Source organism: Kryptolebias marmoratus, linkage group LG13 (assembly GCF_001649575.2).
Source record: "Kryptolebias marmoratus isolate JLee-2015 linkage group LG13, ASM164957v2, whole genome shotgun sequence".
Taxonomy (NCBI): domain Eukaryota; kingdom Metazoa; phylum Chordata; class Actinopteri; order Cyprinodontiformes; family Rivulidae; genus Kryptolebias; species Kryptolebias marmoratus.
Window position 1 is genome coordinate 6,525,949 of NC_051442.1, and position 14,505 is coordinate 6,540,453.

Sequence of the window (14,505 nt, forward strand, 5' to 3'; positions counted from 1 at the left end):
GATTCCCCCGGAGGAGCTGGCCCAAGTGGCTGGGGAGAGGGAAGTCTGGGTCTCCCTGCTTAGGCTGCTGCCCCCGCGACCCGACCCCGGATAAGCGGAAGAGAATGGATGGATGGATGGATGGATTTAAGCACAAACTACCAGGACCTAATACTACAACTCTCACAGGGAGTTTATAGAACAAATAAAGGGAAAATTGAATAACTCAGTTTGAGATATTTCCCATAAAATATGTTAGAATGTGCAGAACGAACTAATGTTCTCTCTAATTACTCCTTCAGCAGTAATTGTAAGTCACAACGAGTCGTGCTAACCGCAGAGATGTTTTATAGAAGATCGTATCAAAACCAGATTATCTAAAAACACCAAACAACGTAGCAGAGGCTAAATTCAGTTTTAACAGGTACTTTTTTTTGTACCTGCTTGTTGATGATGGAAATCACCCAAGAGAGTTCAGGCTTAACTGCTCTTTCATCTCTGCCTGTTTCATAATGCCTCTCCCTTTTTTTTTTTTTTTTTTTCTACAGAGAGTGCTCCCCAGTCCTGCTCGCTCACTCTGATTGTCACACAACTTTTTTTTTGTTTTTTTACCATCCGCAAATCATTTACTTGGAGCGGAGCAGATAAGGCTCCCTGTCTGAGCAGTTACATCTCTGTGACCCCATGTCACCGAGTGCAGGCAGATAAATATTTGGCTATAAAAAAAAAAAAGGCAGTTGGGACAAAAATGCTCCATTTAATCGGTACGCAAAACACAATGAGCGTAATCAGGTGTTCTTGATTATTCCTTAAAAGACCGACTCGCTGTCATCACGTTCAGACCTTTGATCTGAGCCTCGAATCAAGCAAACAGGTTCAGTGGAGATAAGTATCCGTCTGTCTTCCCTCGGCCTTTCGCATGAACCCAGATGCTCACCTGAGGTCCAGTCTCCAGGTGTGGTGTAGGTGCAGCCTGCTGTGCACTCCGTTTGGCCATAGGCTTCATATACCTACGCAGAAACATAGATATTGTGGCTAATTTTTAACATTTGTCTGTTACAGTGAAAGTTTAAGACGGAGATTGGCACGCTGGACAAAAAAAACATTTAAAAAAGCGGGCGTGAACGCCTGACCTGGCAACCGAGAGCTGCTCTGAGAAAACCCAGGACAGTAGGTGAGGTAGGAGCTGCCCCTGTAATTATCATCCTCAGTCTTCCTCCCAAGCTGGCCTGTGAAAAATGGAAACAACTTATGACCACAAGAACAGCCTTCGATCTGAGGTGAAATAAATTTAAAAGCACAAACCATGACTCCCCCCCTCCTCCCAACATATCAATCAGATTTAAATCAAATACATTGATAGTAATCTCTGTGTAAACTACCCAGAAAAAAGAACTATTTGAGATGATTTTCTATTTTTATTCTCATTTTGTAATATTTAATGCCTTAGAGAAGAATTTAAGATTCAACATGCTTTGGAAGAATATAAAACCTCTGCAGTTCGACACAAGCAATAACCCAGCTGCCCGTTTTTTTCACATTTACCATTTACAGTTTGTAAATTTAAAAGATTTAAGGGAACCGTTCCCAGGCTGCCCTGGATACTTTTTGGTTCAAGTGCCATAAAAAAAACCAAAATTCTTTTCTGTTTCACTTTGACTTCACTGTTTGATCAGGTTTATATATATATACACAAATTGGGATTGACACCAAGCTTTCTGCACTGAGCCCACGGGGAGAAGTCGACGGTGTTTCAAGCCAAACAGCGTTTACCTGAATCTTACTGAAGAAGATCTTATCCCAGATGCTGTTGCTGCGAATGATTCCACTGCTAACTTCAGCTCCTTTTCTCTTGGCAGCGAAGTTGAGCAGCCAACGCTTCAGCGGGGTGTTCGCCTGGTTGAAAATCTGCAGAGAAAAACCAAGATAACAGAAGATTTTAGCTGAACAGCGTTTATTTTCAGTTCACTTGTTGGAATTTATAGGTCGACTAAGGATGTGTCAAAGTATCGTACAATCATCCTCTTCAGCTTTAAGATTTAGGTTTTAATTACACAAAATTCAGAGGAAACCAAGAGTTAACCTGTAAATTGCATTTATTTACATTCTGTAAATATGTCAGATCAGCTGCCAGTTTGAAAAATAACTCAAGTTTCAGCTTCTTCAACCAATTTCAGTAAAGTCTTTCAGCACTTTTTGCAGAAAATGCAGCTTTTATGATGCTCTGATTAGATCCCCAGTGAACTGTACAAGCTTTTTTTTTTTTGTTGAAGCCTTCTCTGTCCGTTCGGCTCACCTTGTCGTACATGCGGTTGAGCAGTCGAGGCACCACCGGGAAAATGGTCGGCCGCAGAGCCTTCATGTCGTCCGACAGGAGACGGATGTCGCCCTGATAGAAGCCGATCCGTCCCCCATGGCAGACCACCACGGACTGCAGAGGCAGGCAGAAAGACATTTAACTACTGCATATAAAAAAAAATCATGTTGGAAAGATGATAAAACGAAAGAAGTTAAACATGAATTGCCTCGTACTTTTTTAACACCATAGTTCAAAGAACATTAGTAAGGAAACATGATTTAATGACAAAGTGTGGACTAAGAGCTCGTGGATAATGAGCCTCGGGAACATCTCACTCCACAGCTTGTGCAGCAGAGAATCATCTCGAATTCTGATCAACTTTGCAGTCACTTTTCGGACATTGACATGAAATGCCAGTTTATGTTCATGTCCTCATACTTATTGTAAAAGTTGTGTATTTTTTTTCTTTCCTGGCACACGGACAAGTTTCATGTTGAAGAGGAACCTTATGGTTAACATGTTGTTTCAGTCCTGTTTTTACGTTGAGTTCTGAAGGAATTCAGCTCGGCTAATGTAATAATGATAGTACATTTTTTGGGACAAAGAGGAACTTGAGCTCACTTTGATGCACATTCACACTTTATCTCAGTTTTGACAAGCTAGAGAAAAGATCCCATGTTCCGTGTTTTTATTGTTTGGCTTGTTTTATTTTACATTTAGTGCAGCTAAATAAAAAAAGTAAAAGTAAAAGTTACAGCCTTGTATTAAAACTCTTTTCTATAAAGAACTTATCAGCAAAATAAAAGGGGTGACAATTTTACTGTATTTCTTACAAGATTAAGATAACATAACATTGTACATATTTAATAATAGGATTGCCATTTATTCAATAATAGAAAATAAATGATTCAATGTTTGCACTTATTTCTAAGAATCTGCATAAAATGAAACAATCTAGGAAACATAAAGCAGTTTGTGAGCTTTAAGAATGATCAGTTTATAGTAATCCTTCTTCAAATGCACTTTTGTTTTATAATTTTCTTAACTTTTAAAGCATTTTATTCCCATAGCTGTCGGATAAAGATGTATCTGAAATATTGGAGTGGAAGTTTAAAAACAACAAAACCAAAAATATGATCATAAAGAATGCAGTAAAAGTGCTTATGTTTGTGCCTAATCCACAAAAACACCTGTGACTAACATGAATACTTATCATAATTAGATGATTCATCCGAGCAAATAAAGCGTTCCAAGTTGTAGGGTTCGGTTATTTTAATCTTCTACTTTCCAGTATTTGATTTAACCCCTTGAGTGATTTCCTCTTTATTAACTTAGTCACAGAGGAGTAAATACAGACCAACTTCGGATATAAACTGAATTATTATTATCCCTGGTTTTCATAATGGATACTATTAGAATTTTTTAGAAGATTTAAAGTGATTTCAACCAGATTAAGGGCTGTTTTGTGGTATTTTTAATACCACTGCAGTGTTTTGCTGCATGACCTTTCATGGCACATTAATGCAGCAGGTTAAAAGGAACTCTGACGGACGAGGAAATCAAATTAGCAGCGAAAGAAGTGACTCAGTTGTTAAAGGATTTTGCTTTTTTCTCTCTCTCTCTCACAGTCACAGACTACCACACGCTCTTTTGCAAAAATCACTTGCAGATTGCAAATCTAGCGTTGGTTATTAACTACAAGCTACAAGAAAAAATGCAACACGTGTGGTTATCTGTTCTTCAGGCTGAGGGCAAAGCAAAGCAAAGTGCCTGATCTCTTTTATTTTATTTTATTTTTTACTTTTCAGAGACACTGCAGGCTTCATATGCGGAGCTGTGGTTTTGTGCGACGCTGCTGAACTTGCTTTTAATGTGTGACCTGTAATGCCGCTTTCAAGGGAAGTTAGGTGGTTTCCTGTGTCTGAGTTTAACGCCTGACATTAGCGCCGAGCTGCATCAAACCTCAGCTTGATGCAGCTCAAGCCGGTTACGTACAAGCAGCTCACGCACTCACCCTGACATCGACTAAATTAAATAACACCTTAGCTTTGAAGACAGTGACAAAGGAAGCAAAAACAACACGACTCAAAGCTGTTGAATGCTGGTATTCTGTCACTGAATAAGTGATGGAAAGCAGTCTAAACCCTGAAATCAGTTCATCTCTCTCTGAGATCTGGATTCTTACGCTTCTGTTTGCTGTCAACAGTGAGTCAAGAGCTTAAACAAAAAAAACATTGAACCTGAAGAGATTTGACTGAGAGGTGATTTCCTTTTGAACTGAAAGATTTTGTTGTCCAATTAGCTGCGCTTTTCAAAACAATAAATCTGAGGAAAATCACCCATTGCGTGCTAATTGCTAATACAGCAGCATTCAGGATGACTGGACAAAAAAACAAACAGAAAAGCGATCACAGGAAAGGAAACCTGATCCTTCCTTTGTTTATTTGAAGGGTTATTAGTTTTGTAAGGTGCTCTTAAAGTCAAGAGGCTTCATTTAAAAATAGAATCAACATAATGACTCATGCAAAAGGTTAAACCTTTAGCTTTTACTGTAAAATAAATATGCTTTTTGATACTTAGGACAATTTTATCCTGTTGTCTGTTTTTCTATTTTGCACAAATTTTGCCTGTTGGGCAGCAACAGAATAGACTGATGGGGAAATCCTTGAAGCTTTGGTTTTTTTTTGGTCATTTTTCACTTCTATACTGGATTTAGGATGAATGTTAACAGGTTGCATTTAAGCGTCTGCTCAAATTTCACACCTTACAATCATTTTAAAAGGTAGCCACCGTTTTTGTAAATGCAAGAGGAGATTAAAGGAAACACAGCACCAACTTTCAGATTCCAGATGGATGACAAAAGGCTGACTAACAGACCTCCAGATGGGGCAAGATGAGTGGAAAATCGGAAATATTTCCTTCTTTTTTCAATCACAGTGTCTGAGCCAACATTCTGACTAAAACTGAAACTAATTTTGTTTTCGGTCTTTCCACAACCCAACACCCTGTCAATTCAAAAATTCCCACAAAAGTCCTTGATATATTGATTTAACTTTTGTTAAAACAAAGTGGAAAACACAGAAATGGAGGAAAAAAAACTTGAAGTAAACACATTTCTACAATACACGGGTTCTCTAATGCATGCAAAGTTTTTTTTTTTTTTTACAATTACTTTAAAACCCACGTCTTCCTGTAATTACTAAACTAAAGCCTCGAGCGCTTCTGGAGACTAACATTAAGCAACACTCACTCCAGTGGCTGTAAGTGGAAGGTGTGGCATTCATCCTTAAAGCTGGAAAGCGAAACTTAGAAAAAGAGGATCACGTCTTTCGGTTCCACGCCCACATAGCACTGCTGACCCCCACTTTGTGTTACATGCCCACACAGATTTCTGCCTCCGCCCACGCTAACATCCTGAAACTCCCTGCCAAATTCCTGTTGCAGATCTCAGATCGGCGCGTTTACCTCAATTAACCTCTCAAACATGTGAGCCAGTGGGAGGAAGGAGATGAGGCAATCGTCTTGGTTTGGAAAAATGACTTTCTGCAGGACACACAAAAGGAAGGAAACAATCAGATGACTCAAATACGACATTGCCTAACAGCTACAAGAAAGTAGAAGCTGCTTCTGAGCCCATATATTCTAGATTAATAGATCATTCAAGCAAGCTGAAAGAGATGAATGTAACTTACATCTGTCACTTTGAGGAATCCAGCAAAATCTGCCACTACGTTTCCATGAGAGAGCATGACTCCCTTTGGGTTTCCTAAAAACACACAGCAACACCATATAAAGCAGGCTCCACATGAAGAAAAGAATTTCCCTGGAATTTCACTCCCATTTCATGTCAAAAGATTTATTACCCTCGACTAAATCCTAAAAAGACAGCACCTAATAAATGTCAGTGGTGTGCTGGAGGAGTGCAAAGTCAGCCAACTGGAAAATAAACACTGATCCGGAATTCGATTCACATTTCATATCTCAGAGCCCAAGATTAACTTGAGCTAATAAAGGGGATTCTGGATTAGGATTAGAGCACAGTATTGGTGGGTAATGCATCAGGACTGGTACTCTAAAAACAAAAAAGGTACAAACTACGACTGCAAAGGTTCCTGAATGACCTTTGAAGGGGTCTGCCAGCGCGTTTACACTGAATGAGGATGACTCCACAAGTTGATCAGCTGAAGACAGGCACCCAGAGAGCGCTTTCTGAGAGTTTCAATAAAATCCGTACAGTGGTTCATGAGATATTTTGCTAACAGACACACGCACGCAAAGACTCACACTCAAACAGAAAAGATACAACATTGTACATGAATGAAATCTGTGCTCCTACGTATTCCTGTGCAGGCTCCAGTTATATTTATATCATTTGATCCATATGTAAGAGCGAAATCATCTCTTAAACCTGCAGAGATGCAACACAAAATAAAAACTATGCTAAAACTTTATTAGTGCTCCTAACTCAAACACACATAATATGTCATTTACATCAGTGGTTCCCAAACTTTTCAGCTTTCGACCCATAAATTAATAGTGACAAAAGGTGTGTGACCCCATCTGTTGGCTGTTTAAATATCCAAAACTGGTAATGACCCTATTAAATAAGGGCATAATGTCTACATAAACAGTCCTAACATCCATTATGCTATTTTTAAAATCAATTGATGATCTGTATTTCAATTCTCTGTCACAATTATGGTGCAAATATATCAGAAAAACTAGATTTTTTGTTGTAGGTTGATATCTGGAGATTATCTAAGGACCCCTACTTGGTGTCGGGTGACCCACATTAGGGTCCCGACCCCAACTTTGGCAATCATTGATTTACATGATGGGATGACCCTCAAATAAATAAAGCGTTCCACTTTTTTAGATCTGGGCCACACACAGCTGTAAGCAATCCTGTCATTTTGCCAACAGATGCTGCAACATAGAGCATTTGTGAGAAATCCAGGGTGACGTTTGGAAAACGAAACTTGCGCCGGAGTGGCCGCAGGTCATTTTACAGCCAGTAGGTGGGGATGCTTTCAACAGAGCCTGCACGGAGGGAGCTGCTGCTGCTGGTGAGTCTGGTAAACTGACACCAGCGAGTCCTTAAATGACTTCACTTCTGCTTCCTTTTGTCTGTTGGTTTCAGCGGTTGGCGCTGCTGTGGGCAAAGACCTCTCGAAAAGGCAGCACGGCCTTCCAACTGCAGCAAACAAGTCAGATGGTGGGGAATCCACGGTGGATGTTTATGTAATAAAAAGAGAGCACATTGTCCTCTTACTCTAAGATCCTTCTGCTGCTGTGAACAGCAGCATTTACAGGAAATTCTTGAACAGAGCCTTAACTCAGACAGGCCAGAACATTTCACTTAGTCTCTTTATTGTTATTGGAACTGAAACAAATAACGTAAAAAAATCCCATGCAGCCCATAGCTTTGTTTTTGTTTCACACTGTCAAACCTAAGATATTAAAGAGGTTAAACAAGCTTACATTTGGCAGAGTGCAGCCTTCATTTAACTAATTTTACAGCAGCATGTGGCAGAGCATACAAGGGCTTTTGTGTTCAGCACGTGCAATAATGGTTCGGTCTGGCACGCTGCCTAAATTCACCAACGCTTTCTTACAGACGGGGTGTTTTCATGAAGTCACATGGCATCGGAGCCAAGAAAACACAGGGCAGCTGCTCGGTTTCAGGCGACTTCCTGTAACCGCGCACATGCAACACATGCAATAAGTGCCCCAGTTTACACCTAATAAACTCACTGTCTTCCTGGAAATGCCAGCGTGTGAGCTGCTTTGTGAGAGAAAAATGTCCGGCTTTGGGAGAAATTCTGAGTAAAAATCAATAAATGGAGAGACCCACAACAATTACGCAGATGACGTTTTTGGTTAAATGAACCCAACGATTATTATTATTTTTTTTAAGTGGTAGTGGTTAACTCTGTTTTGTAATTTGCCACATAAAATTATGATTAGCATGCTGTATTTCAGAGATCAGCTTAAAGCAGTCGTTCGGGCCAAGGCCAAAGTGGATGGTCGCCATCTTAAAACAACTTTAACACAGTTCAGCATCATCAGTTTTACATTTCACAATTATTTACATAGAAAGCTATAAGTATTTCTAAGTGTAAATAACAGCAGCTATCTGTAGCATGTCTGCTTAGGGCACTTTCAGCAGGAACATCCTAATGTTTAATTTTACCCAGTTAATGTCCTGTAGCCACTACAAACAAAGTGGTCTGCAAAGAGAAGTGTTTTAGTGAGTGCTTTATTTTTCAATTTCACACAGTGATAGAGGGGGGAGGAGAGCTCTGCTTATAAATAGAAACAGCCATCAGACTTGTTCTTGCGTTTACGTGAGTTGGATCAGACCACACAAGTGTAAAAATAAATGTGCCTTTTGTTGCAATCCCTTCATAGTTGGAAGAGGATTTACACCTTTGAGAAACAAATCACTAAATACATTTTCCTGTTATCTGGATGTTATCAAAGTGCTGGTAAAAAGCACAACGCTGCTCCAGAGAAGGCAGGAGAAACCATGAAGGTCCGTTAGATTGTTCTGAAATGCCTAACAAATAAAAAGCTAAGTAAAAGTTTTTACATTCTATATTATTTTTTAACTGATTTCTTTTTTTTTGTACAGCATTTTGAATTGTTTGAGCTGGAAGACAAGTTGAATGAATTGGCTTTCAGTCTGACTTACTATTGTTATATATGCATCTATGTCAGTGGGAGCTTTTATCATTTAAATTAAGTGTTTTCAAATTCCCATTTAATATCAAAACAGAATACATATTTATGTTTCAATAAGTGGCTTAGAAAGTAAAAACATTTCTGTTTTTCTTATTTTTTAAGATACAGTTTTCAGATTACTAAACAGGTGAATAAATTCTTTGGTTTAGTAAGGTGCTCGGATATTTATGGGAAATATGGTTTTATTTAACCTGATCATTCCAGATAAAAAGTTAGCACTGGTAAATGTTTTTGTACTTTATAATTTTTTAATATTATTCAGTTTCACAGCTTGTCTGTACTTATTTTACTAATTTGTTGACACCGATGCTGCACACATCCATTCTAAATGAACCTGAAACGAAAAGTTAATAAACTTTCTAATGAATAGTCATGGCCACGTTGCTGCATATCCTTTGTCCCATAAAAAGATTAGACTCAACTCTCACACGAATACCAAAAATTACCTGTTGTTCCACTGGTGAAACACACGATAGACAGGTCATCTGGTGCTGGCGGCTGTTGAGAAAGAAGCAACATCAGTTAGAAGCTGTACAACTATCGCCTCTTCAGTTGCACCAAAATCGTGGTAAATAAAATCAAAATGAAGTTGCAGCTTTATGTTTTTATGTCTCACATTATAAAACAGAGACTAAATAGTTGCTCAGCTGGTTAATGCCCTGACAGTGTTCACTGTAGGATCTGTCAACACAATGTCATGCAAAGCTGAAAAAGCTGTCCCTTTGCAGATGCATGGAAATATGTTCAACAATACAAGTGCCAAAAAAACATTACATGACAGGATCAAAACTATGCTTCTTTTATTTTTTTTATCTAGTTCATCACATTCTTGGTATCCACAAATAATGCAAACATGCCTTACAGTAAGCTGTTTCTTTTACTTACTATGGGTTTTCTGTGGTGCTCTCTGCCCAGAACCTGTAAAGACACAAATTTTCAAAAAACAGTTACTTATGAATAGAATATTTGCGATGCATACACTTAAAAAGATGCTAACAAGCTTTTAAGTGGTTTACCTTTAACCATACTCTTCCAGAATGGTTGATCATTGAGAGGGAAAGCTTTGCTCTGCTACTAACTACTTTGGCATGGACATTACAATTCCACACACAGTTAAATCTCACTTAAGGCGATTTATAATGACCCCTACAAATAATAAAAGGAGCTGGAGCTCACTGATCAGTTTTCAGCTTTAATGTGTAAACAAACTAACATATCGGCACTTGTGTCTTCATCCGAGTCCAAGTGGACACAGAACTAAGGCAGGTCATCAAAACAGGTGTGAAACAGGTGTTTATGTCTTTGAATTGAAGCCATTATGAACAGCTCCAGCTCCTTTTTTATTTATATGATTTGTTGTCCTCGCTGTGAGGCGCCTGACTCAGGCTTTTACTGCCAGACTGATGTGCAGAAGTTTGCTGTGATAAGTGGCATTATGTCCTTTAACAGCTCACTAATATTTGCAGTTTTATAGCTCTATATATTTTGTGACTGCTCCAGTATATGTTCTTAAATTTTGACATGTTGTTTATAACTTCCTGTGTGCCGGTTTCTTTATTTACCTCTGGGTCAACGTGACGTGTAAACTTTCGGAGCACGCGCAGAATGCTTTGCCCAATTTGAGTTCAGTTACAAGAATAATTTGGCTCACGCCAAGTATTGTAAAAGTAATGATTCGATTGACTAAAAAAAACAATAAAATCCCACATTATTATGTAAGTATACTCGCTCTCTACCTGACTGCATCTGCGTGTTTGCTGTACCTGAAGGTACGAAGCGTTAACTGTCATGCAAATGAACTGAAACAACAAATTGCCATAAAACTGCAACCATGGCAACACACCTGTTTACCTGTGCTCGATTCTGTGGCTCTAAAGTTCTGCATTCATCTGATTCTGTAAGGCTAGAGGTGATGAGATAAGCGTCTAAACACTTATCTTGTTTTTGCATGTCTCCCAAGATGAAATCTTAACGAGCATTTGTTATGACTGGATGTCCTTGGCATGTTCCTCGCTGCACAGATGAGACTCTAAACTTCTACAAGACTATAAAAATATGGCATACTAGTAGTAGGCATTACTGTGGGTGCATACTGTATAGTGTATAGTTGTTTCACTAACTGTATTTATGTTTAACCTGACATTTCACCTGCTAACTTAGAAATCAATACACAGGAATGTTTCCTGGGAATTACATATCTTTCGTCGCTCCAGCCCTGCCCTGGGAGGTTACAGGCACCGACGCAAACGTTTGTTCCTTTTCTCTGCGGCACTTAAAGAATAGCTTTTCAGTCTTTCTTATAAAACACACTTTCATGCTGTGTTTATGTGCACATTAGAGCGAATGCCACGTTATTAATGGGTAACCGACAAGTTAGGAGAGACAAAAACACATCGTAGCCAGGGGGCAGCTGAAGCACGTGCTGTTGAGACTGCTGGGTAATTAAAAACAACAGGGGAAATGCAGATTTTGCTCCCAGAACTTAAAGTAGGTCATGCTGTCGTTATTGTTTTATTTTGTGTGTCTGGCAGGTTGCATGTTTTGTATCCAAATAACCCTAATGCACATAAAAATAAATGGTATAGGCTGTATGTGGAAAGGAGGAGTTCACATAACTGGAGGAGTTAGTTGCATTTAGGTGCAGATGGTGACAATTAACGTTTAAAATTTGGGGATAAGCAATGATTAGTTGTCTACTTTGAGAGAAAAATAAGAATGTAATGGATGTATATCATCCACAATGTGAGCATGAAGGGTTCTGTGTAACAAAGTAAGAAAAAATTGACACAGTTGAGGTTTGACAACTTGATTCAATCAATTTTGTTCATGCCTCTCACAAATCAACTTTCTAATTTGTGTGTTTTTAGCCTATTTACTTATTTTTTGTTAATTTCACATATGGAGGATTGATTGTTCAGCATCCTTTGAGTGTCACGGTGGGCTGCGGTAGAGATGAAATTACCTCTCGTTGTTAGTCAATATCATCAAAAGACATTTTGTTCTTTTATATTTCATTTGGAATCAAATTGATATTATAACTTGTTAAAAAAAGTTGCCTTTTACAATAAATGCATGCAATGAGCAGACAATCTTGAAAATGAGACTATTCTGGGATAAGTACACTTTTTTCACCAGGTGTTATTATCCAACCAAGTAATAAATTGTACTGATTGCAAGTTCCTGTCGAGAGCCTTCAAAGCTTTGCAGTGATGTTTTCTTTCTGATCGTCATACCTCCACTTCCTGAATGGCCTGCACGTGGACGCCGCAGCTCTTGCCGCGCTCCACAAGATCACATCCAAAGACGTCCATCAGGATGATTCTTTGCAGCCTGGGAGTCTCCTTCCGCTCCACGTTGTCCAAAAGCACCTGAGCTTTATCTACTTTGTCGCAGATTACAGTGGAGATGTCAGCTGGAATTAAAGAAGCACACACACACACACACACACACACATCCTTATGTGAATACCAGCAAAAATAAACAAAACACACATGGAGTCGGAATTCAGCTGAAAATCAAACAAAACTGTGATCTACTCGAGTTTTGAAAGAAATTAGGAGGAGTTTAGGAGCATTAGAACATTAAGAAAATCGAGTTAATCAGGGTTTTGAAATTGGAGCAACATTCTAATCAGTTTTTAAAGCTAAAAATTATAATCTTACCACTATGATGTGCTTCACAATATTATTTCCAATAATAAATTGAGCCTTTTTTCTTAATTAAACATTTGCATTAGGGTTTTTACAACAAAGGATTGGCATGAACTGCATTTCTAAACATTTTTAACAGAACTACACCGCCAGATTTCTAGGTTCAATGATCCTTTTAGGCTTTAAAAAGCCTTAAACACAAGATATGATGCTGTCTGTTGAGATGATGAAGATGCTCTCTGCCACTACATTCAGTCACACTCAGTTTGAGCAGCTGTTTTAAATGCAGGTATTTTCTGCATCTGGTGTTAGTAAAACCTCTGTTTCTACTAAATACTTCTGTGTTTACATGATGGCTGTTATTGTATCATGAGTAAAGGGTAGAGACTCACCAGTGATAGTTGTATAATGCTATCCAAACCAGGAAAAAGAAATCAGATTTTTGATTATTACATGAAACCGTCATTGATCGGACTGGTTAAGGTTAAGAGTCTGAGAACTCTGGTCCCAAGTTGATTAATTAATACATCTCTGGCAGAGAGTGTGTGTCACAGTCTGGTTTTTTTATTGCTTTGTGACAGTTCTTTGTGTTTGCTGTTTTTGATTTTATTGTGTTTTCTTTGCATTTAATTATTTTCCTGTGTTCCCTGCCACTTCTCGGTACTTTTTCTGTCAGTTTCTGCTCCTCAGTCCTGCCAAGCCCATCTACATTTGTTCCCCGGTTTGTAATTAGTCACCCGTTTCCAATCTTCTAATCAGCCCCAGGCCATATACTCTGTTGTTGTGCATGTCATATTTTTTTGCATGCCATCTCTGATTAGTCATTGCTTAATTTAAGCTCTGTCCTGATTCCCCTGTGTAAGTCTTTCTGTTAATTTTTCCTCAAGCACTTTGTATGATTGCTGCCACGTCACCTTTTTGTTTTGTACCATTCACCTTATTAAAGCTTTTTAAGTTTAATTTTTCAAGCTCCTCCTGTCGACCTGCATTCTTGGGTTTATCTTCCCCTGTACCGTGACAGTGTGATGCTTGTTTTCCTACCGGTGTTTATGATGAACCGAATAGCGTCCGCGCCAAGTGTGTCGTAAAGCGGAACCACCACCATGGAGTAGGTGTAACACGCCAACTCAGAGATGATCCACTGAAATGACACAGAACACAAAGGCCGCACAAAAAACTAAAACTCTGGACACGATGAGAAATTGTACCCAGACAAATCAAAGGAAATGCATCATGGAAAACTTTTTAAAAAACGGAGGCGTTACCTCAGGCCGGTTCTGAGCAAACACGCCGATGAACTGGTTGGGGTTTGGCTGGCAGCCCTGGTGCAGAAGGCCTGAACCCAGATGCTCTGCCCGGGCCGTCACCTGTGAAATAAGATAATGGACATACACTGTAGAAAATAAAAATCAGTCAAACGCTACTCTTCAACTGAGAGAATACACTAAACTAAACTAAAGGTCAACTTTTTTCCCTATTTGTCTATTTTTCTATCCAGGAGTGTGAGGAGTATATGGCAGTCAGGAATGTGTGTGTTATTTTTTTATTTATGTATTTATTAATGTCTTGTCTAAAAGAGTCTACTCCTATTTATTTTTTTCTTCCTTAGCAATAAGATATAATCAATGATTATGTGCCTATTTTAAGCTCATTTTCGAAACATCCACAGTTTTTGTTTCTTTAAAACATGGAAAATTCAACTGTTGCATGAAGTAACCACATTTGTGAACGGCAGAGAGAGAGAGCTACTAAAAAAAAGACCTATTTTGCAATGACAGCAAAGTTACATCATGTCTGTTAGCAAAAGTTTTCAACTCTTTTTCCATCCCGGAT

General features: G+C 38.7%; 1 protein-coding gene across 1 annotated transcript in view; it reads right to left on the reverse strand.

Annotated features, from left to right (window-relative positions):
• The window catches only part of acsl6 (acyl-CoA synthetase long chain family member 6), a 39,415-nt gene that overhangs the window by 7,642 nt on the left and 17,268 nt on the right, over positions 1-14,505 (reverse strand). The window contains exons 5-15 of the mRNA XM_017419942.3: positions 13,938-14,039; positions 13,714-13,813; positions 12,256-12,434; positions 9,908-9,940; positions 9,469-9,520; positions 5,971-6,044; positions 5,744-5,821; positions 2,276-2,410; positions 1,753-1,887; positions 1,113-1,208; positions 917-989 (exon numbers count right to left, since the gene is read on the reverse strand). Of these exons, the coding sequence (XP_017275431.1) occupies positions 917-989; positions 1,113-1,208; positions 1,753-1,887; positions 2,276-2,410; positions 5,744-5,821; positions 5,971-6,044; positions 9,469-9,520; positions 9,908-9,940; positions 12,256-12,434; positions 13,714-13,813; positions 13,938-14,039 (1,057 nt within the window). The remainder of the gene's footprint in view (positions 1-916; positions 990-1,112; positions 1,209-1,752; positions 1,888-2,275; positions 2,411-5,743; positions 5,822-5,970; positions 6,045-9,468; positions 9,521-9,907; positions 9,941-12,255; positions 12,435-13,713; positions 13,814-13,937; positions 14,040-14,505) is intronic.